General features: G+C 57.5%; 7 protein-coding genes and 2 non-coding genes across 9 annotated transcripts; 2 read left to right on the forward strand and 7 right to left on the reverse strand.

Moving 5' to 3' along the window:
- Positions 1 to 1,533: 1,533 nt before the first annotated feature.
- TRAVEDRAFT_47973 (uncharacterized protein) lies at positions 1,534 to 2,119 on the forward strand (the record flags this gene model as incomplete). The annotated part of the gene is made up of 3 exons (XM_008040217.1): positions 1,534 to 1,602; positions 1,657 to 1,689; positions 1,748 to 2,119. The coding sequence occupies 3 exons, from the start codon at positions 1,534 to 1,536 to the stop codon at positions 2,117 to 2,119; spliced, it is 474 nt and encodes a 157-aa protein (XP_008038408.1).
- Positions 2,120 to 2,369: 250 nt separating this feature from the next.
- On the reverse strand, positions 2,370 to 3,336 carry TRAVEDRAFT_168632 (glutathione S-transferase). Its single transcript, XM_008040754.1, has 4 exons — positions 2,909 to 3,336; positions 2,729 to 2,843; positions 2,573 to 2,673; positions 2,370 to 2,512 (listed from the first exon to the last, which is right to left on the reverse strand). The coding sequence occupies exons 1-4, from the start codon at positions 3,274 to 3,276 to the stop codon at positions 2,455 to 2,457; spliced, it is 642 nt and encodes a 213-aa protein (XP_008038945.1). The 5' UTR covers positions 3,277 to 3,336; the 3' UTR covers positions 2,370 to 2,454.
- Positions 3,337 to 4,136: 800 nt separating this feature from the next.
- TRAVEDRAFT_20720 (uncharacterized protein) lies at positions 4,137 to 5,643 on the reverse strand (the record flags this gene model as incomplete). Its single annotated transcript, XM_008039935.1, has 4 exons — positions 4,137 to 4,592; positions 4,641 to 5,078; positions 5,232 to 5,569; positions 5,631 to 5,643. 4 exons carry the CDS (start codon positions 5,641 to 5,643, stop codon positions 4,137 to 4,139), a joined length of 1,245 nt encoding a protein of 414 aa, XP_008038126.1.
- Positions 5,644 to 6,087: 444 nt separating this feature from the next.
- TRAVEDRAFT_t94 lies at positions 6,088 to 6,197 on the reverse strand. Its single transcript has one exon. It is a non-coding gene; the product is annotated as a tRNA-Leu (tRNA).
- A 267-nt stretch (positions 6,198 to 6,464) lies between these two features.
- TRAVEDRAFT_29283 (ARM repeat-containing protein) lies at positions 6,465 to 11,150 on the reverse strand. Its single transcript, XM_008040032.1, has 12 exons — positions 11,128 to 11,150; positions 11,001 to 11,072; positions 10,848 to 10,937; positions 10,289 to 10,422; positions 9,970 to 10,239; positions 9,864 to 9,915; positions 9,570 to 9,814; positions 8,170 to 9,514; positions 8,027 to 8,115; positions 7,769 to 7,842; positions 7,490 to 7,716; positions 6,465 to 7,432 (listed from the first exon to the last, which is right to left on the reverse strand). Exons 1-12 carry the CDS (start codon positions 11,131 to 11,133, stop codon positions 6,791 to 6,793), a joined length of 3,246 nt encoding a protein of 1,081 aa, XP_008038223.1. The 5' UTR covers positions 11,134 to 11,150; the 3' UTR covers positions 6,465 to 6,790.
- A 1,381-nt stretch (positions 11,151 to 12,531) lies between these two features.
- TRAVEDRAFT_101714 (uncharacterized protein) lies at positions 12,532 to 14,767 on the reverse strand (the record flags this gene model as incomplete). The annotated part of the gene is made up of 2 exons (XM_008040755.1): positions 12,532 to 14,480; positions 14,542 to 14,767. Coding segments are annotated over 2 exons (2,175 nt in total), but the record flags the coding sequence as incomplete, so codon positions are not given.
- A 145-nt stretch (positions 14,768 to 14,912) lies between these two features.
- Positions 14,913 to 16,165, reverse strand: TRAVEDRAFT_37646 (uncharacterized protein; the record flags this gene model as incomplete). The annotated part of the gene is made up of 2 exons (XM_008040081.1): positions 14,913 to 14,951; positions 14,996 to 16,165. The coding sequence occupies 2 exons, from the start codon at positions 16,163 to 16,165 to the stop codon at positions 14,913 to 14,915; spliced, it is 1,209 nt and encodes a 402-aa protein (XP_008038272.1).
- Positions 16,166 to 17,483: 1,318 nt separating this feature from the next.
- On the forward strand, positions 17,484 to 17,561 carry TRAVEDRAFT_t91. The gene has a single exon. It is a non-coding gene; the product is annotated as a tRNA-Gln (tRNA).
- A 281-nt stretch (positions 17,562 to 17,842) lies between these two features.
- On the reverse strand, positions 17,843 to 19,855 carry TRAVEDRAFT_123157 (uncharacterized protein; the record flags this gene model as incomplete). Its single annotated transcript, XM_008040756.1, has 6 exons — positions 17,843 to 18,098; positions 18,217 to 18,552; positions 18,604 to 19,257; positions 19,317 to 19,429; positions 19,482 to 19,709; positions 19,766 to 19,855. Coding segments are annotated over 6 exons (1,677 nt in total), but the record flags the coding sequence as incomplete, so codon positions are not given.
- Positions 19,856 to 20,006: the final 151 nt, after the last annotated feature.

Consider the following 20,006-nt stretch of genomic DNA (forward strand, 5'->3'; position numbering starts at 1 on the left):
ACGCGAGCGTGAACACGGGCGTCTATATTCCGCGAGTCGACTTGTAGGCGCCGGCGGTCCTGCGTACACTCTTCCTTCCTGCCACCATGCTCGGTGCAACGCATGATTTTTTTGAGCGACACACAAGGTTGCATATACACGGAAGATCCTCCATTGAAGAAAACATATCACATCGTGAGTGAGTCCCGGCGCACCTAGTCCGAAATGCCCTTGTGCCCACGTTTTTCACGCTTGCAGCAGACGCACCCTCAATTGTTAACGTTTCAACCCGCCAAGCGGATTACTCTGCTCATCGTTGTTGGAGGCAAGCGAGACAACGTGATTTGAAGAGGTCGCCGATCGGTTTTTCTTTCATCATCAAAGTTCTCGTTTCAACCCTCTCGTCGTTCCAACTCGCGAGAGGGTTGCTCTGTTCGTGGTCGTTTTGTAAGGCATGTGGGGCGCGCATAACAGAGACATAGTGGAACAACTAGGCCTCGTTGATACCAAAGATTAATGTCTGCGACATGAATAGTGAGTCAGGGCTAGCTATCATGAGACGTGGCCGCGCTGACCTCTTTACTTTCGCTAGGGATATAACTGGCAACCACCACCGCGTCAGAGACGATGATAGTCGTGAATATGGTGGCCGGTCTCATCGTTCTCGGTCACAAAGCGTTGGACGGGTTCGCAACAAGACGCACAGGTGAGGACAGGTGAGGGTGTGGTAGCCGCTGTTTGGTAACTTTTTTTATGATCAACGGTCAATATAGCGAAAACAGGTTGCATCTTCTCCCATGCTATCGCAAAAGGTGTCGCCGAAACAGACTCCCTGTAAGCACCTCGAGTGCAACCAATCCTACACTGGCAGTTCCTCATGCGCCGTGCCTGGGTCCCCGCCCGCCGTCCTCTTGAATTTGGCGCCCCTGTACCCACACGACACACCTCTACCTCCAACTTCAGGAAGGAGCACGGTCAATCCGAGGCTATGCGCGACTCCGGCTCACTGCCGCGATCAGTCTTGCCTGCCGTCTATCTGCCAGTCAACTGTCAGTCTCCGCTACCCAACTCATCATTTTATCTGGAGACGTTACGTCTTTCTCTGAGGCTACAGGGCTGCAAGACTACCCCCGACTCTTCTCTTCTTTCTTTTTTCGCGAAGCTGGGATTCCTTTCGGTGTCCCTGGAGCCCTCTTTGGATACACGTTCGAGTGACGTCCGCGGAACACGCCTAGTGGTAACGGCGCGCGCATGCGCCGCAATAGTCCCGCTTCTTCGATCGAGGCATACAAGCGGAAACCACACTGCCGATATCCAGGTACAGGGCTGGTGGAAGGGACGCAGCTGCATACTTAGCTCTAAAACTGCCGTTCGCGGTCGTCGATGTCGACAGCCCGATAGTGACCCGGCGGAAGTTCGAAATGGACCTTCCTAATACAGGCCATCGTGCGAGGAGAAGTCCCGCCGTCGGTCGCCGCGTCACACGAAACGCCTATAAAGGACTAGGAGCGCCACGTCGCGCGCAGTGCCTAAGGCCATCTCGTAGCCCCGATCATGCGTATCTGTGCCCTCTGCTGCGCTGTAGCAGCGCTGGTTTGTATAGCCAACACTCTGTCTGCTTCTGTGAGTGCAATATGATCCACATTTAGTCTCGATGTATTCATTTTTTTGACCTAGCCTGGCCCTAACGTCGCAAATTCGCAGGACGATGTGAGCACGGCCATTTTCAGTAGCCCGACGCGATCCGAATCATACTCAACTTCCCCAGGCCACAGGCCCAATCATGAGCGAAGCCCAGCTCTTCAACTGGCTCGCAACAACCAACGCCACTATCACCTACGTCGGCCCCCCTCCGACCCTCAACCCGTTCGCGCGACTTTCTGCGCAAAGCACGATGGTCGTCTACTGTAGCACGCGCCTCGGGCCCCTCTGCCTCGGCGAGTGCACGGTATACAACGGCGGCGCGGAGTGCGTCGACACCCCACACACCGAATGCATGGCCGCGACGAAGAACGTCGGGTACTGTGACAAGAAGGGGTGCAACGGGAACTGCAACGAGCTCGCGGCGTGCGGGACGGAGTTGATTGGTGGTTTCTGCTATACATATGGCACGAAGTCGATCGTCATCTCGACTCTGTAAACAGGTTCCTGATTTTTTTTTGCGTCGTTAGTTCTGCCAGTAACTCCCGGTGCTTATAGATTCGTACAATTACAGTCCGTAAATGAGTGCCACTGCAGGTCGCCGAATTGGAACAAGAGAGAGGCTGCCAAGGACTGGGGCGGCATTTGCCGAGTGATATGTCAGGATCACCGCCACGCCGCTACCGACCATGCACCTCCAGCGTCCAACCACCAGTATGCGAAGTGGTATTCACATTGCTCATGCTAAGGTATGCATGCGAAATCTTCGTTTCATTGAAGTGAACTACAAGTACACAGTGCCCCTGAGACTACTTAAGCTGTCAGCCTCGTCGTTTACGCCGGGGTGATGACCTTCTTCCACGCCGGGCGAGAAGAGATCTCCGTCCACCAGCTGATGTGAGTACCACGTCAGATATGCTCAGCATGTACGATGGCACACATTTTTGCTTACCGAGTCACGTTCGGGAACTTGCCGGAGACGAGGAAGTCGATGCCCTGCTTCTCGAGCAGCGCGCCGTAGGGGAGGTGGAATAGGTCCGCGAGGGTGACCTCCTGTCATTACAAATCAGCACCCGGTGAGTGTATCTTGTACGTCTCGATGACTTACATCGCCAGCAAGGAACTTCGTCTTGCCGAGGATGACATCGTACGCGGCGAGCTTCGCCTCAAGAGTGCTCTTGAGGCGCTCCACGGTCGCGGGGTCGGTCTTGCCGCCGTGCATCCTGCGCACGCCACCATCGCGATCAGCATCAAATCGCCCATGGAATTTGAGCGGGACACCACGTACACCTTGAAGATGTTCTCGAACGCGAGGCCCGACGCCGACGGGTCAAAGTTGGCCGTCTCGATGCTCGCCGCCTGCTCGAACAGCGCGGTCTTCTGCGCATCTGACTGCGCGGGGATGAGCTTCCCGACGCCGCCGAACTTGATCGCGATGTAGCGCGCGATCGCGCGGCTCTCGTACACCTTGAAGCCGTCGTCGTCGAGGTAGGGCACCTGCCCGAACGGCTGCACCGCGACGAACGCGGGCGCCTTGTGCTCGCCCTTCGCGAAGTCGATCCCGACGAACTCGTACGGGACGTTCAGCTCCTCGAGCACCGTGCGCACGCGGCTCGTGCACGTCGAGTGGATGTTGCCGTGGAGCGTGAGGACCATCGTGGATTGTGTGGGTGAGGTGAAGGAGGTGTGGGGTGTCGAGTGAGAGGTGAGTGCTGCTGGCTGGAGCTACCTCACAGATGTCCTTGCTTTTATCGATCGCCCTGCTGCAGACAGGTCCGAGGATAGCATCGCGCCCATCGAAGGTACGCGAACCGTCTGCAACCGCCGCCGCACTTCGCTATACAATCGCGCCTACTCGCTGCGGCCGCTGTCCTTCACGCTTCTCACTTGCCTAGGATGGAACAATATTGCCAGGCTGCCATGGATGGACCGAACCAGGCTTGGTAAGCTTGCTTATCGTGTCAGCAGTTTCTCGTCACTTTTCAAGCGGTAACTTAGTTACAGCGAGCTCGAGGGTGCTGATCGTAACATGCTATCTAATCCATCTCGTATACGGTCCGATTGGGTGGACCCTCACTGTGCACGGTCTATTTCCACAGTGATCCCACAACCTGCATTACCAAGCTCGTGGCCGATGTGTTACAACATATGTACGCACGTTGATAGCTAGTCGACGTGGGCGGCCGCGAGGTGCACACCTGACCAGGCTGCTGATCATGAGCATTGACATTGTGGACCGCTCCAGTCGGGGCCTTCAAATTCGCACCCGACGAAGGCAACAGGAACGTAACGCGGGGCAATCGAGATGCAATCGATCGGCCGCTCGGTGCGCTCCGATCCATACCAGCGCTGAGATCTCCGAGATTCGTTCTGCGGCCGCCGCCGACATGGCATAGCATAGGATATAGTATTATATTGTACAGGACACATTGTTCGTTCTAAGATACATAAAGCAAGCACAAGATCGCCGGCATATCCAGAGTATATTATCGTGTTCTTAGACTGACAGATTTCCATCAATGCCCATTGCTCCCAGATCCACTCACATTGCCAGGCAAGGGCCTGGGGCCGACTCCGTTGACCGTCAGATCAACGTCTTTGGCAAAATAAACCAACACGCATCGAGTACTCTGCATCGCAGCCTCACTCCATTTCGTCTCGGAGGTGAGGATGAATTTCATCTTGCGGAGCATTTGCGCGCCGTTCTGTGCACGCATCGCAAAGCAGTTGCAGAGCCCATGCAGCATCTCCGACTCGTGGACCGCGGCCTGGAATGTAAAGTCGAGCAGGCGCGGGAAGACCAATTCCTGGCGCCGGCTAGCCGTCCGAGCCGGCGATGTCAGCGCGACGCACAGGTCATGGATATAATCTTCAGGTTTGTCCCGGATTTCCTGGATCGTCAGGCTTTCGACGTCGGGAAGAGACTGAACGCGATGAGCCACGTCGAACCCATCGTCTGCGCCAGGCTTCCGCTGATGGTGAACGTCTTCACGGGAGAGCCGTGGAAGATAGGTACTTACTGCCTGCTGGACCATGGTGTCGATGAGTACGCCGTCGGGCTTCCTCTCGCCAACGTTACCAAGTGTCATGGTGTAGGCGTGGATGGGACCGACCTCGAGGCGAAACTCACTCCCATTAAGACCGCTCGTGCCTCCATAGACGCGGCACTCGTTCTTGACGGAGTGGGTCACACCAACGTAAGTGGCGCATCGCAGGATTGGTAGCTTGGCCCTGTCGTCGGGAAGCATTTCCAAAATGACGCCGCCGGGGAGTCTGTTGTGGGTGGCCCCCGCAGCAACGACGCTGACGTGCTCCGGGATGACGAGGCTGGAGAGGATCCTGTGCATGACGGATGGGTGCTCGCGGAACCGGAGCTCCTGGAGTTGCCGGTGGTTCATTAGAGACAGCACGGGCGGCGCGACCGTCTCCCCTGGGTATGAACATGTGATGTAGCGGTCCTCCCATAGGCATTCAAGCACTGTGCAGTTGCGCAGGATAGTGAAAAAGTCGGGAAAGATCATTTAGGGCGAATCGTCCTGCCTGTGTTCGAGGTGGAGAAACCGTAGATTGCGGCACAACGGGAGGTCGAAGTAAACGAGAGTGTCCACTACCACCAGGGTATACAGTCCCGGGAGCGCCGCGCCACGTAGGTTGAACGTGAACGGATAGTCCAGGCGAACGTCGTGGTCTTCCGAAAAGCCTATAAGTGTCTCGATGCGGAGGTGCTGGAGAGACGGCAGCTGCTGTTCGAGCACACGTTGGAGCTGGCTCGCTGAGTCTGCAAACTTCATATTTGCGTCCAGGGCGTAGGGTTCGCGTAAGATCGGCATAAGTTTCTGGATGTCGCTTGCCGGTAAATGGACACGATCTCCGTTCATTCGGCGGCAGGCCACTTGATCTTCATACCACCCGTCGCATTTGACAGGAAATTCGAAGAAATCATTCGTCGCTATTACAGGGCACACAATCGTCAAAAAAGCTGTCTAGTCATAGTATATAGCAACACTTACGAGTATGTTCCATGTTGTGTGTATCGGAAGATCGAGCTAGAAGCCGAACAGTGGGTGGGTGCAGGAGAGGTGAAGATGATGATGCCAGTGAGGCGTCCCTCCCGGTATATATGCACTGGCAGAGTTACGTCCGCTTGTATCTGCTTTGATAGTCATACGCTTAGAGCCTGCTAACAGAAATATGCAGGACGCTGCGTACCTGACTCGGCCCAAGAGGGCCATAGGCCTCAAGCATCATGATCCGGACTGGAAGAAAGGCCCAGTGGTGGCCAAGCGCGATCGCAATTATTGACAATGGAGATGTTCGTTTTGATAATCCATGAATTCCTTGCGCCAGATTCAATGATTATGATCGCGAAGCACGAGCTGTGACTGTGAGGACCTACCCGTGTGCGCTCGCATTGCGCAATGGCCCAGAGGCTGCAACTTCAAGTAGGAGATCGACGCAAAAAGCTTCTGACGAGAGTGGGATTCGAACCCACGCCCTTTCGGACCAGATAAATGAGTAGCTTCAAATTCCACTACAACACCTTAGTCTGGCGCCTTAGACCGCTCGGCCATCTCGCCATATTTATACTCTCCTCGCGAACGCTGTCAATTGCGTCATCTTCTGTAAGGTCCCCTGAATTCCTTACGACGACAAGCAAGACGGGAGAGTCATGCGTGCAGAGTCGATCGAAGGACTCGAGACCACTTGATTCCGCCCATCCTCGGATACTGACAACAGCGTGGTGGTATGTGCGAGATCATATCACTCGACGCCGCCCGATATTGCCGTCATGGACGTACCTAGCACACCTTGCAGCTCAATCCACACTGCGCGGGGCACACGGAGGGAACACGAACTCGTGCTGTGGGTATTCGACCAGAGAACAAGAATCAACATAGTCTAGATGCATCAGTAATGTGTAGGTAAGGAAACGAGTACCGTAATGGGGGAGGGGATGGGAGTCTGGAGACAATGAGGGGAAAGGAGAGGCAGGGGGAGCTAGTACCGACGTGAATCGAGGATCCGATAGCGTTGCACAACATCATGAATCATTAGGGAGGGGAAGCAGGCCCGAGGCGGCGGGTAAAACACAACAGACATTCCGATTTCTTCTCTTTCGTTCAACACCTCTCGTCATCTTTTTCTATCTCTTCTCTGCGCGGCGCGGCGCCTACTGCCCGGGCACGAAGGGCGTGAGCCCCGCAGCCTGCACCTTCGCGGGCTCCTCGCGGTTGAGCACGCCGATGAGCCCAATGAGCTCCCCACGGATCTCGTCGCCGACCATGTCCGTCCCTGTAGGGTCCAGCACGAACGCAAACACGTGCAGGAGCTTGTCGAGGTACGGCGCGAGCACGGCAGGCTGCGTCTTGAACAGATGGAAGATCGCGCGGAACACTGGCCGGTTCTCGAGGTAGTCGTTCCGGAGCGGGAGCGCGTCGAAGAACACGGGCAACACCTGGTCGAGCGGGAGTGCGGCGGTGTTCTTGACGAGCATGCGGCCGACAGCGCCGACGGCGTTGTCGCGCGCGTTCAGCTTCGCCGCGGGCGCATCGGGCGCAACGACGAAAAGCGGGCGGAGGGCGGTGAGGAGGTGGAGGTATTGGGGGGAGAGGTCGATTTCGGAGTGCTCGATAAGGAGACCGGAGGCGAAGGCAGCATTGCACTGGACTTCGTGCTCGTCGTCGCTCAGCGCACGGTAGAAGAGCTCCATGAGAGGCTCAGTCCAGGGAGTGATCGCGCTCTTCATGCCACCAATGATCTCCGAGAGACACCCAATGGCAGAGGAGCGGTCGCTGAGTGACCGGTTCTTTTTCTACAGCCGAAGTCAGTACACGCTCATGAATTGACATCGTGATGAACCGCGACTCACGTAGTACTTCGAGACCAAGGGGAAGAACTTCTCGAAGCCACTCGCGAAGTCACCGCCGAGAGCGGTGGCAAGGGAAGCAACGAGGTCGCCCGCGGAAGCGATGAGGATGGAATCGTACTCCGCCGAGTCCTCAGGAGCATCTTCCTCCTCATCCTGGTCGGGATCTTGCTGGCAGATCGCCTTCTGCTCGAGGACCTGGATAGCGATGTTCGCGAAGTGCTCGAGGCCTGTGGATATCATGAGCGTCGAATCGCAGGGCTTAATTGCGGCGAAACTTACGGCCTTCCAAGAACGCGGGGCCGAGCTTTGCGGTCGTCTCGGCGAGGCCAACGCAGAGGCCAGACACGACCTTCCTGCAGAGCGCGAAAAACCATCAGCGATCGCGTTCACAACCGACATACGGGAAAGAGGATAGAAAGAATGTCAGTGGAAAGAGAGTGATATATCTCATTCGCCCTTTGGGCTTCGAAAAATTGCGGTGGATCATCCAATGGGACGAGCATATCGAAGACGAATAAAAGAGAATATGACACTTACTTGTTGTCCTCGGACTCGTACATCTCCAGGAGGGGGGGCACGATGTGGCCAATGAGCTCCTTAACGCGCGGGTCAAGAGCGACAACGTTCTATTGCGAAAAGTCAGACAACGATGTACGCCCAAAATTCAACGCTATACTCACGGAGAAGCCAGGGGTCCACTCCTTAGGCTCGCTGAGCTCGTAGAACGTGCGGACGATCTCGAGGAGCGAGTCCGTCGCGCTCTTGCGAATCCCGTCGTAGTAGTGGGGCAGCAGGCCAACAAGCTCGATCGTGCACTGCTCGACAAAGGGCAGGAAGTGGCGGCGCGTTGCCTGGAAAATCGTGCCGATCGTGTCCGCCGCGATCTCTTTCTCGATGCAGATCGTGCTGTTCACGTCGAGCAGCTTGTCCATGTCCAGCTCGTCGTCGTCGATGTCCACGCGCAGCTCGTCCGTGACCGCGATCGCGTTCGCGGGCGACAGACCCGACGCGAAGTTCGCCGCGACCTCGGGGTTCGAGATCGTGAGGCGCTCCTCCTCGCCGTGCTCCGCCTGCTTGCAGCTCGCGATGAGCGAGGGCACAACGTTGGGCAGGTAAGGGGCGAAGTCGTCGCCGAACACCCGGGACATGACGCCGAAGAACAGGAAACTGCACTCGCGCAGGCGCGCGCTGCCGAGCTCGATGCCGTTGAAGGCCTGCTGCATCATGTCCGCGAAGTAGGGCGCGAAGACGTCCTTGCCGACGGCCTCGGCGAACGTGCCGACAGCGTCCATGGTGATGCCGCGGAGCTCCTGCTCCTCGCCCTCGCCGGTAAGAACCAGGAAGTGCTTGAAGCGGTCCATCGTTGGCGCGAAGAAGGGGAGAAACTTCTCCTTCGAAGCGTGCGCCGCGCTACCGATCGCACCGATGACGACCGACTTGACGGGGATGGGGGCGGTGTCGAGAAGACCGACGAGACGCTCCATGATGAGGCCGAGGTACTGCTCGATCACATCGTGCATGATCTCGAGCAGGGCGTCGAGCGCAGTGCACGCCGAGCGCTGGGTGATCGGGTCGTTGACGAGCTGCATCATCGTCGGCACAAGGAAGGAGTGCTTGGCGGCGCACTCCTCCTCGAGCCACTCGCAGAGACAGCTGACGGCAACGCAGGAGGCCTTGCGAACGGTGCCGTCCTGGTCCTGGAGACCAGCCTCGATGATGGGCCACACCTGGCTCATCAGCGGCGTCATGAACTCGCTACAGCCCTCGACAGAGACGCCGAGAGCGAGCATCGCGCCGCGCCGGTGAGAAGCATCTCCTGAGGAGAAGTATTGCTGGATGAGTTGGCGGAGGGCGGGGAACACCTGTGTGGGGGGCAGGCTGGTCGCGAGGCAGTCGATGATGCGAAGGGCAGAGCGCGAAGGTGCATCGTCGTCGATGTCCTCGGGCTCCTCCTCGGTCGTGATGGGCATGAGGCCCTCAAGAATGGCAGGGGCAAGGTTGTGGGACTGAACCTTGGACTTTTTGCTGTACACCAATGAGATTAGTACAAACGCTACGTACTGTGAATGAATGGACGTACTATTGCACAGTCCAGTTAAGCGCGTTAAGCGCGAGGACACGGAGTTCGGGGTCGTAGTTGCGGTTGGCACCACATGTAAGGAGGAATTGCGCAAGCTGGGGGATGTGCTGGCCGAGAAGGGGAACCTCGAGGATGAGGAGAGTCTCGAGGACATCAAAGAGCTGACGCGCGCCCGTTTCGTTGCCGCTCTCGACGCTCTGGCCAATAACCTGGATCATACCAGGGAGGAGGTCTTGGAACGATTTCTGCGACGACTTAGTATGATATTCTCAAATTAGCTACTGTTGAACTTACGATGTCAGCCTTGTCATCGGAGTCGATGTACTGCGCGACAACACCCAGAGCCCTGCGCTATAATTAGGATCCTTGACGCACAATCATGTAAACCTCGAAGACTCACCGGACGGTCGTAATGCGAACTTCGGAGCTCTCAGGGTCGTTCAAGAGGGTGGCGAAGAGCTTGAAGAAGCTCTGCAAATGGGACTCAAAGCCGTCGACGATGTTCTCGAGGACCGTGTACAAAATGTAGATTCCAACATCCCGATGCGCAGCCTGTGGTGACATGCATGTCTGCTCGAGGAATGGCAGCAGCTGTGCCCAGGTCCCGAGGGGCATCTCGATGTACGCGATCGCGGCGATCACGCGCGCCGTAGAGTGGCGAACAAGGTTGCTGGTGGAATGTAAGTTTCGCGCCAGGCGAGGCGACCGCATAGACGTACTTGGTTTCCGACAGAACAAGCTCGGGCAGCTTGCCCTTGATCTCTTCGCGCTGCTCGGCGGCGAGCTGGAGCCAGAGGTCGCCACTGTTTTGGGAAATGCGTTTTCGGAGCTCGACGGCCGCGAGTTGACGGACCTATATAAGCGGTGATTTGAGTAACGAGAAAAAATCAAAATGGTGGCTAGTAGAAGCAATTAAGGGAGTGTACGGAAAGAGGGGTTCATCCTACGCCACCCTTCATGAAGAACAGGACGAAGAATCTGAAGACGAGCAGAAAGTATAGCACAGGTGATTGCACCCGGAGCTGAAAGTCCTCTACCTGGATATCGAGCGTAGACATTTCCGATGTATGGCGCGAATGCTGCGCAAAGCGAACATAGGGCGGTAGGGTGATCATGTTCTACCCCGCACTTGGGTCAACCCTTCCTTCCGTGCCGAGTATATGTCCCGCGCGACGCGCCAAAGACCGTCAGGACCCCACGCTCACACTTGGACCTCCAGGGGCCAGAATGTGCCGCATACACGCGAAGATAGCCGAATATGAAGAGTTGATTACTTACCGCTTGCTCTGGCGAGCTCGCGATGATGCTCGCAAGTGCGGCAATGCATACCGGGTTCTTGTAGTACTCCCGGTTGAGCTGGGCGGTTGCCTACGCGTCCTTCCGCATCAGCTATCCATCTCCGAGCACGATCGACCGAGGAAGAGCACATACCGCCTTCAACTGCACGGTATCATTGGAGGTCGATTGAACCAGGAGATTGTGCAGGTTCTGCACGAAAGTGGGCTGTGATTTGGAGATCAGAGCGCATTTTCGGGGAGATCGGGGGGGCCGGACGTACATCCATCGCTGCGAGAGACCAGGAGGGGGATGGAGGGAGGAGGAGGGAGGAAGAGGAGAGAGGGATCTCGGCAGAGATGGGTTTTTGGAGAAAGCGCCGGCGACTTGGTCAAAAATTTGGCTTTGATCTGCAGGTGCTTAGCCACGTGCTTATCAGCATCTCTGATTTACTCGGCCGTTTCCTCTCCTCTCCGACACGTTCATCCTCTCCTCTCCTCGCCTCGCCGTCTCTCGGATGCTCTATGCTGCCAGGTCTGAGAGCGCCCCACCTACTGTCGTTCGCTCTGTCTCTGCCGTCTGGCTCTCACGTTGCTGTGGAATACTTGCTCTTGATCACTCGGCATCGTGTTCACTTCCTGTCTTACATCCCTACTTAGCTTCCTCATTGTCCCAGGTCCCTGACGCATGCTCGGCTCGCATCCCATGCCCTCTGACCTACTTACTCAACATACAGGTAAAAAGGCCGGGTCCGATAACGCGACCCATATGTGATTGGCTGGCGCGTTGGAGAAGAGGTCGCTGAAATTGGCCGGTACGTTGTACCCTCCTTTCTCTCTCACCGCGAGCGCAGACGGTTGCCGCAGTGCAAACTGGCCTACATCTCACTAATCCTCTATCGGGTTCAACGAAACTACCCGCTATTGTGCCGCTGAAGTGCTCCCCCGCCACCGCGTCATGCCTCCGTCGCCGCCGCACGGCGGGTAAAGCGGTATCTCGCGAGGCGGGAAATTGGTAGGAAAATCCCGCGAAGTCTTTCCTTTCCTTGGAACGTGACCTAAGCGCCCAGAGCAGGTATCCTTTCCCGTCGTTTTCCAGGGACAGTTTGGATTTCGCGGGATTTTCCCGGGATGCGATTTATCGCTTTGTCCGTCGTGCCGCCGTCCGCCGTGCGTGGCCCCCTCCATTCTTCGTGTTTATGGGGATTGGCAACGCCCCTTGCGAAAGTGTGCTGCGTATGTAATGTAGTCTCACGGTCTCTCCACGCCATCTCAATCATATCGCGCCGCTTTGGTTTATCGAGCGCCAGTTATCAACATCTAAGCGAGAGCAACGCGATCGAGGACCTGAACGCGATCGGCTCGCTTAGCATATACTCGACGCGCCACCGACTCCAGAGTGGTATCGGCACTTGTGCAGATGGCACATGCTAGTACACACCGCCGCACGGATATGTGAACACAAGAATAGCGACAAGTCACTGAGATTGCCCTTTCGGGGGAATAGAAGACGTCAGAGAAGATCGATGGCATCTGTCATCAGCACGCCGAGTAAGTGAGGCTTCCCAGACGTTCCCACATCCCCTCTACTCCTCAAACCCCTCCTCGCTGCTATACCCTTCCTCCTCCTCCTCCACGTCGTCTCCGGGAGAGCTCGTCAAAGCGATCGGGGGGTGAGGCATGCTATTGTAACGTTCCACCGCGGCGACCAGGGCCTTGAGCTTGAGGTCCTTCGTAGGCAAGAGTTTCTTGATAGGAATCAGCTTCTCGTCCTTGGGGCCAGTGTCGACGAACATCCGATGCCAATCGAGCTGTTCATCGAGGAGCTTGACGGTCGTTTTCTCCATCGTGAGCCGCGACAGGTCGATTATGACCTGCACGGACTCCAGCTTTGCCCGCCTCGCCGCTTTCTTCGCCGCCCTCGCCTCCCGCTCTCCCTTCCGCTTCTTGGCAACCCGCTCGCTCTCCGCCGCGATATCAGCGCGCCGTTTCTTCTCGAGTCCACTGGAGTCGATGATGCGGGCCTCACGGCGGTAGAAGCGATGCTCCTCCCGGGTGGCCGAGGTTGCAATGTACGTCGAGGTGTCGTTTAGCTTGTACATGTGGCGGGCGTTGTGCTGACCGAGTGACATATTAGGAGAATCCCTCGCTCCGATCCGATATGCGCCCAAGGCGCCCTCGTTTTCATCGTTGGTCGACGGCATCCAGGCAAGCTCTCGCTGCAAGGCAGAGAGCTTCGCGATGGTTCCACCCGGTGCAAACTCTGCGGTAAATCGCTCCCAGGTCTCCAAGCTCCCCCTGAGGAACTCAATGAAGGCGTCCCTGAGGTTAGGCAATTTTGGCATAAGCTGGTGGATGCTGACGATGACCTCAGGCCTCTCCCACAGTCGCCCGTCGAGCGATCCGGTCTCATACGATGCGTCCGGAGCGAAAAGCAGCTCGGGGTTCGCAATGAGACGTGCGATATGAGCCTTGACACGGTCGTGCAGAGGGCCGAGGGACAGATGATTCGTAAGCCCGTCTTGTGGGCCGCGAGCTTCTCGAATATATGGATGGCTGATTGCTTGTCCGTATAGAGCCAGGACGCACAGCTCTGTCAAGGTTGGGGCATCATGGAGCCCCTTCCAGACGTTGTGTTCGAGGTGATTGAACCGCCCGCTGTCCTTCTTGTCCCGCACGATGTCGAGGAAGCCCCGGTAATACTGTAAGTGCACTAGTAGCTCTCCGGCCGCCTCGCAGTATGATTGATAGCGAGTGTTGCTGGTGTCGGGGAAGCTGAACTGGAATCCAAGTGTCGACTCGAAGAAGAACCGCGTGGCATCTTGTTGGCCTTTCTTATCGTCCTTATGACGAAAGAGTGCGCCCGCGAGCTCCGCCAGCTTGACCCCACCCCCGCAGGACCTTTCCTCCGCCTGCGCCTTGGCGACGGAGCCCGCCCGTGTCGCGGCATCGTTGTCGCGGTTCATGAGGAGAATAGGCGGCTGTACACCGGCTTTCGCCCAGTAGCCCATCAGGCGAGTGTTCCCGCCCTTCACAGCGTTCAGTTCCTTATGCATACAACAGCCCGCGTGCACGAAGAGGTCCGCGACCTGTTTGTCAGCCTCCGGTAGGTTGTTGTAGGCCGCTTCTCCGAGACGCTTGATGATTGACTTGCGGATACATAGGTTCTCCGCATCGAGCTCGTCGGGACTGAGCTGCGCCCACGCGTCCGTGCCACCCGCGCGTTCGACGGCGGCGGCGGCTTCCTCTGCCAAGATGGGAAGAAGGTCCAGGGGTGCGAGCTCCTCCATTGCGCGTTCGCCACGCAGCTCACGGTCGGCACCACGCTTCCACTCCTCAAACAGCTTCTTCAGGCGCTTCTGATCCTCTGCATGGTCGGTCAGCATGCCATGGACCTTCTGCAGGAAGGAGCGGGCATCGATCGGGTCAGCCTGGCCCTGTGGGCTCGCGTTGTATGTGTCGAATATCGTCCCGGTGAGTTCCTGCCATCCCCGGAGCTGGGAGTCGCTCGTATGGTTGGGAGCTGAGTGTATACCCAGAAAGCGACGCTCGTGGACCTCCCCGTCGTTGAAATGGAGATATCGTGAGTCATAGTTGATGTTTCTATTCGTCGTTCCATCTCCGCTGACTGTGATGCCTGCACAATCCGGTACAAGGTAAGTTACTGCATCTGGACATTTCTATGACACAATGCTTACCTCGCGCTGCTTTAGACTCAACAGCAATTTGGACACGCGATGCGACAAGCCCCTCCAGCACGATACGGCGAACAGTGCGACTACTGATGTCGCCTTCCACTGTGGCCCCCACCGCGCGAGTTACGGCATGGATCGCCCCCTTCACCTGGTCAACCTTGAGGCCGAGTTCGATCATGTCGCGCACAAGGCAGCGGGTTGCGTCTGGAACAACCCCCTTCTCTTTCACCACCAGTGAGGGTCCCTGCGTCGCCGCCGCCGCTCGTATTGAAGCTTTCTCCACAGCGCGCTCCTTCTGGGCTGACGCACGTTCGACACGCGCACGCAGGGCTCTGTTTTGCTTGCGGAGCGCCACCGTCTGTGAACGGAGACGGTCAGCAGCGCGAACTGCCTCCTCCAGTTGTGAGTGCAGGCTGTCGGTGAGCTCCGAGTCGTCTCCGTTTGCATGGGAGCTGACAATCTGTCGTGCTTGGTCCAGATAGGCATCTGCCTCCTCCATCGCGGCGCACAGTCTCCCCTCGACTTCGGCCACTGCCTCCTCCGCCCAGAGCTTCGTTCGTGCCCTCTCGGCCTGTGACTGCGCCCGCTCCCGCTCGATTTCCTCTGCTGCGCTCGCCTCCAAGTTGCGCGCCCGCTCTTCAGCCTCGGCAATCCAGAGGCGTGTGCGAGTATCCATCTCCACGACCGCCCATCCCGCAAGCCACGAAACATTGTTTACCATCGACTGCGCTCTCGCCTCGAGCTGCGCTGCGTACTTGCCCAGCTCAATGCGCATACCATCCACGGCGTCCTCGGCCTTGCGCCAGGCATCCTGTGCAGCCTCTGTGGCAGCCTGGACCTGCGCTTCAGCCTTCGCAATCTCGCAGCGTGCCGTAAGGACCGCCTCCTCCGCGCGAGCCTCTGCGGCCTCAACGCGCACCTCCGCAAGTGCATGAGCTTGGGCAAGAGCGGCAGCCGCTGTCCGTTGGTGATCCTCCAAGGTGATCGCTGCCTGCGTGCGGGTGGACCACAATTCGGCGGTCGAAGCGGCGGCAGCCTGACGGGAGGCAGCTGCATCCGCCTGCGCCATTCGGATTTGGAGGTTCGCGGCTTCGCAGACGTTCTCCATGTCGGCCCCGAGTCGTTCGGCCTCTCCTTCCATCCGAGCCTCTGCCTCCCATGCCCGAATCTCAGCGGCTTCAGCCCGCGCCTCGGCGCGCGCGACCTGTTCCACCGCCTCGGCTTGTATCTCCTCCAACCTCGCCTTGGCCGCCACTGCCTCCCTCCTTCTTTCAGCCTCGGATCCCTTCAACTTCGCCTGCAACGTATCCTTGACGCTGCGAAGTCGACGCTCGCGTCGGCGCGCGTTGTGGAGCTCGCGCCGGTGAGCTTCACTCCGCTGTCGCTCAATATCCAGTTTCTGACCCATTTTTTCCAGTGTGTTCTTTCGCGTCGAGGCGGTGGCCCTCGGGATGCCTGGCGCGGATGGTGGGGGGTAAGAGACATTGTTTGCAGGAGGAACCGGAGGAGCAGCACCCGGTGGCGGCATGTTCTCCTTGTTTTGCTGACGGGCATGTATTTTTCGCAGGTTTTCTTGGACATGCTGGCGCCGTGCGGGGGAGAGGCGCTTCTTAGGGTTCCACGACATGTAATAGAGGTGTAGAAAGGTGTAGACAACGGTAGAGTGTGTGTATTCGTGGAGAGCGCGATGGTACTCGGGCTTGTGCCCTGTTGCTGCGATGCTTATGTAAGCGCCCATTCGCCCTACTGCCCTTCGACCTTGCGTCGTTGCCTCAGCCTCAACAGCACATCCAAATGCCCTGAAACTTGCTCAGAATATATGGAAAGACACCCAAAGAACACTTTGGCTGGCGGGTTTTTCTCATTCAGGCCCTCCTTTCAATCAGCATGTATGGAAACCGCATGTATATAAAAATTCCACGCCAGCCATTTTGTTACGAACATAGAATAACACGTTATTCCGCGATTTTTTGTTCCGAAAGCGCGTCCGTTGCGGCTGCGTTGAGCGAGCGAGGCTGGTACCACCAGGAGTACCTCGCGTAGCCACCGACGCGTTGGGCATTGACGCCGACGAACTTTCTCATGATCTAACCGGCCGTGCGTGGCTGGCGCTCTGGCATTATCAGTCCTTGTAATCAGGATCTCTTCGTGTTATCGCGACTCTCGGCAAATTGATACGAAATAGACGCTGACATGCGCGCCTAGGAATTTCGGCGGGGCGTTGCCAATCCCCAGTGTTTAGTCTTGCCATTGTGCGCAAATCATACTCCGCAAAAGAAGCCACTAGGCAGAACTCGCAGCGGCACCGATCGCGATACCTTTGTCCTCGCACTTTATAGTATCTCGCGCTGCCGTATTTGATTCGGAGCGTGCACTCGCGCTCTCTTCGCCTTCCCGACATCTCACCCCCCACCACGCGAAATGACCGCGACCGCGACCACATATAGCTTTTCAACCGTCATCGACCCTTGCCATCCTCCTCGCATTACCTGGAGGTCCGCTTTCCCGATAGAACCGGCCGCAGCTTCCATGTGCGCAGAGCACGCTGAAGCCTCCGCTCTGGTTCAAAACGAAAATGTTGCATGGCAACAATATTTCCAAGCAAACACATCCACCACGCATGAAGCTCCTCCGTACGTATGACCCTTATATGCGTGCTCTGCCTACGTCTTGAAAATATATTTTTTACCTCCTTAGAACGAAGCCCAACCGGCTGCACAAGCCGCGCGGACGCGAGCAGCGACGCGCCGTCCGCCGCTTTCTTATAAAAAGCTGGAAGCGTATTACGGCCCCCTTTCACAAGCCCCGCGTCGATCCCAACGCCAGCATACTCGATGATTTTATCATCGTGGATTGGGAGGACGCTTCGCCAACGCCCCCGGGATGACTTCCTGCATTCACGCAAAGCGCCTGCTCTGGAAGCACGATGTCAAACCGAGCCCAACGGCGCTATAGTGTAGTGGTTATCACTTGGGATTCTGAAGAGTGTTCCCAAAACCCAGGTTCGAGCCCTGGTAGCGCCTGAAAAAGGTTATTTTTGTACGCATAACATATGTTTTCTACCATATCACAGCTATCTCTTTCCTGCAAATGTACCCCAATATCACCCAAATATCGCCCCCGCATGACTGCTGTTGCACATGCACAAGGCTACATTATTCTTCGTATGAAACATGAGTGTAAAGTATCGGTGTAGAACGGTGCGTAAAGAGTGTGGTAGGTATATGACTGTAATGACACATCTACACAACAGTTTTCAACTGGCACATCCCATACACCAGCATCGCAAAAGCAGGCATCGCCACTAGTCCTGGTGCTCGAGCACCTCCTTCGCGCGCGCGACGTACAGCTCGAAGCGCCGCTCGAAGCTCGCGCAGAGGCGGCGTGCGACGCCCGCGGAGGCGGGCACCGCGTCCGCGGACACCGCGATGCTGATCCCGCCCGCGTACGAGATGATGCCGATGGCGATGGTGCCTGCGCCCGCCTGCGGCGGGAGCGCGGCCCACTTCGCGACCTCGACGCCGGCCATGGTGATTGGCTTCTTCGAGGGGCCGGGGATGCTGTGCGGGGGTGGGGTGAGTGTGGGGCCCTTGGATATGATGAGAGGCGTGTACGCACTTTGTTAGAATTCCGGCGACTGTAGCATAAAGTGAGTAGAGCCCTTGTAGAGGTGAGGACGAGGACTTACATGACTGCAGGCACGCGTCTGCGATAGGCTTAAGCACCCACCTGCGCATGAAGCGCACATGCCACAGGTGCTCCTTGCGCTTCGGGAACCACGACAGCGGGAAGAGGACCGGGGCCTGCCCGGACAGCTGCAGGATGTGGAAGCACACCTTCGGCCACACGCTGTGCTTGAACAGCGACAGCTCGTGGCGGCACTTGTGGATGTGCTCGTATATCGCGCGCACGGAGGCGTCTGCACTGGGATTGGGCGAGGGATGGAGGTAGACGTTCGAGCCCGTGGAGAGGTTGCGCATCGACCAGTCGCCGGGCGCGCGGATGCTGATCGGGCTGGATCAAACGTTCAGTACGACGCCGCAGGAAAACAGAGCGTGAACGCACATGAAGAACGGTACCGGAGATGGTAGAACCTTGTTGACCGAACGCTTGATTTTGCCCCAGGTGCTACGTGGAGGGGGCTTGGCCTCGATCTCGGCCGCGAGGACGTCGACCATGATCGAGCATACAACGTCGTTGAGCGTGACGTGCTTTGTCTTGCTCCGCACGTTCTTCCGCTGGTCTTTTGGCACCCCCACGACAGCCGCGCCCGGCCGCCGCCCGGAGAACGCTTGCTGGCAGAGTTTGACGTCCTGCATGCTAAACACCTTCGAGCTGGACGCTTCGCGGTCTTCGGTACGCTTGCCCGGCTGCTCGTCGACGACCATCTCGATGCGCCAGAACGTGAACAGGAAGAAAGCGACGAGACGCAGCGCCTGATACGAGCTCCAGAACACGGAAACCAGGTTGGAGGAGACCATCATGAGCCAAAAGACGAGGCCGAGGAAGAGGTGGACGAGCGGCGCCGCAGGGTGGCCGGAGGAATACCGGTCCAGAGGCTTGAGCGACTTGGAGTACTCCGAGGGGAGGAGGAGGCCGCGTTTGGCCTTGCTGAGCTTGTTCGCTGCGCCGTCCATCATGTCGCGCAGGTCGTCGTAGTATGACGTCATGTACAGCTGGCTGATCACGAAGCCCTGTCCATCCGCGAGTGTATGGTGTCTACGGTATGCGAGTCAGCGTTAGAGAGTCAGGTGTAGTCTACATCAATTTCTACTCACCCCCTTGCAATGACCGCACAAACGGCCCCATCTTCGTCGTGGTAGTTCTCGACGAGGACTGCTTCGAACAACTGTGCGCTGAGGTCCCACGGCTCTGCGATGATTTCGCCAACCTGAGCAAGCTTGTCAGTGAACGATCCTTTGTGCATGATGCATATTTCACACCAATGCATCAAGTTCACGCTTTCCTGCGGGTTCTGGGAGGGTCTTGACGCGGATGTGGTCCAGAATGTTGAAGTCCGGATCGTCCACAAACGTCGCGCCATGCAGCAGACGGCCGGTACCCTCCAGTCGCTGGCGGTACCGAGGAAACTTCTCGCCCTGTTTCGTCAATTGGTCGGCCAACATCTCGAGCGTAACGCGATTCCGCAGCGTGAATATGGAGGTACACGCCTATTACGTCATTCTGTGAGCTCACCGAATATCACAACGGGATGTTCGCGACTTACAGGGTTGAAGTCCGCCACGTCCGAGAGCATGACCCACATGTGGTCCACGCCCCCAATCGTGTTCTTCCGCTCCGCCGCCTCGCGCGCAATGACGCCGGTGACGCGCGACGCGACATCGCTGTACGGGCCGAGTTTGCGCAGCTTGTCGTCGATGTCCTCGGGCTCGGGCGGGTGGATGTCGTCCTCGCCGTAGTAGTACGACGCGGGCGTGTCGGGGCTGCCGTCGCCGACATGGAGGTGG

Source organism: Trametes versicolor (genome assembly GCF_000271585.1).
Source record: "Trametes versicolor FP-101664 SS1 unplaced genomic scaffold TRAVEscaffold_6, whole genome shotgun sequence".
NCBI classification, from domain to species: domain Eukaryota; kingdom Fungi; phylum Basidiomycota; class Agaricomycetes; order Polyporales; family Polyporaceae; genus Trametes; species Trametes versicolor.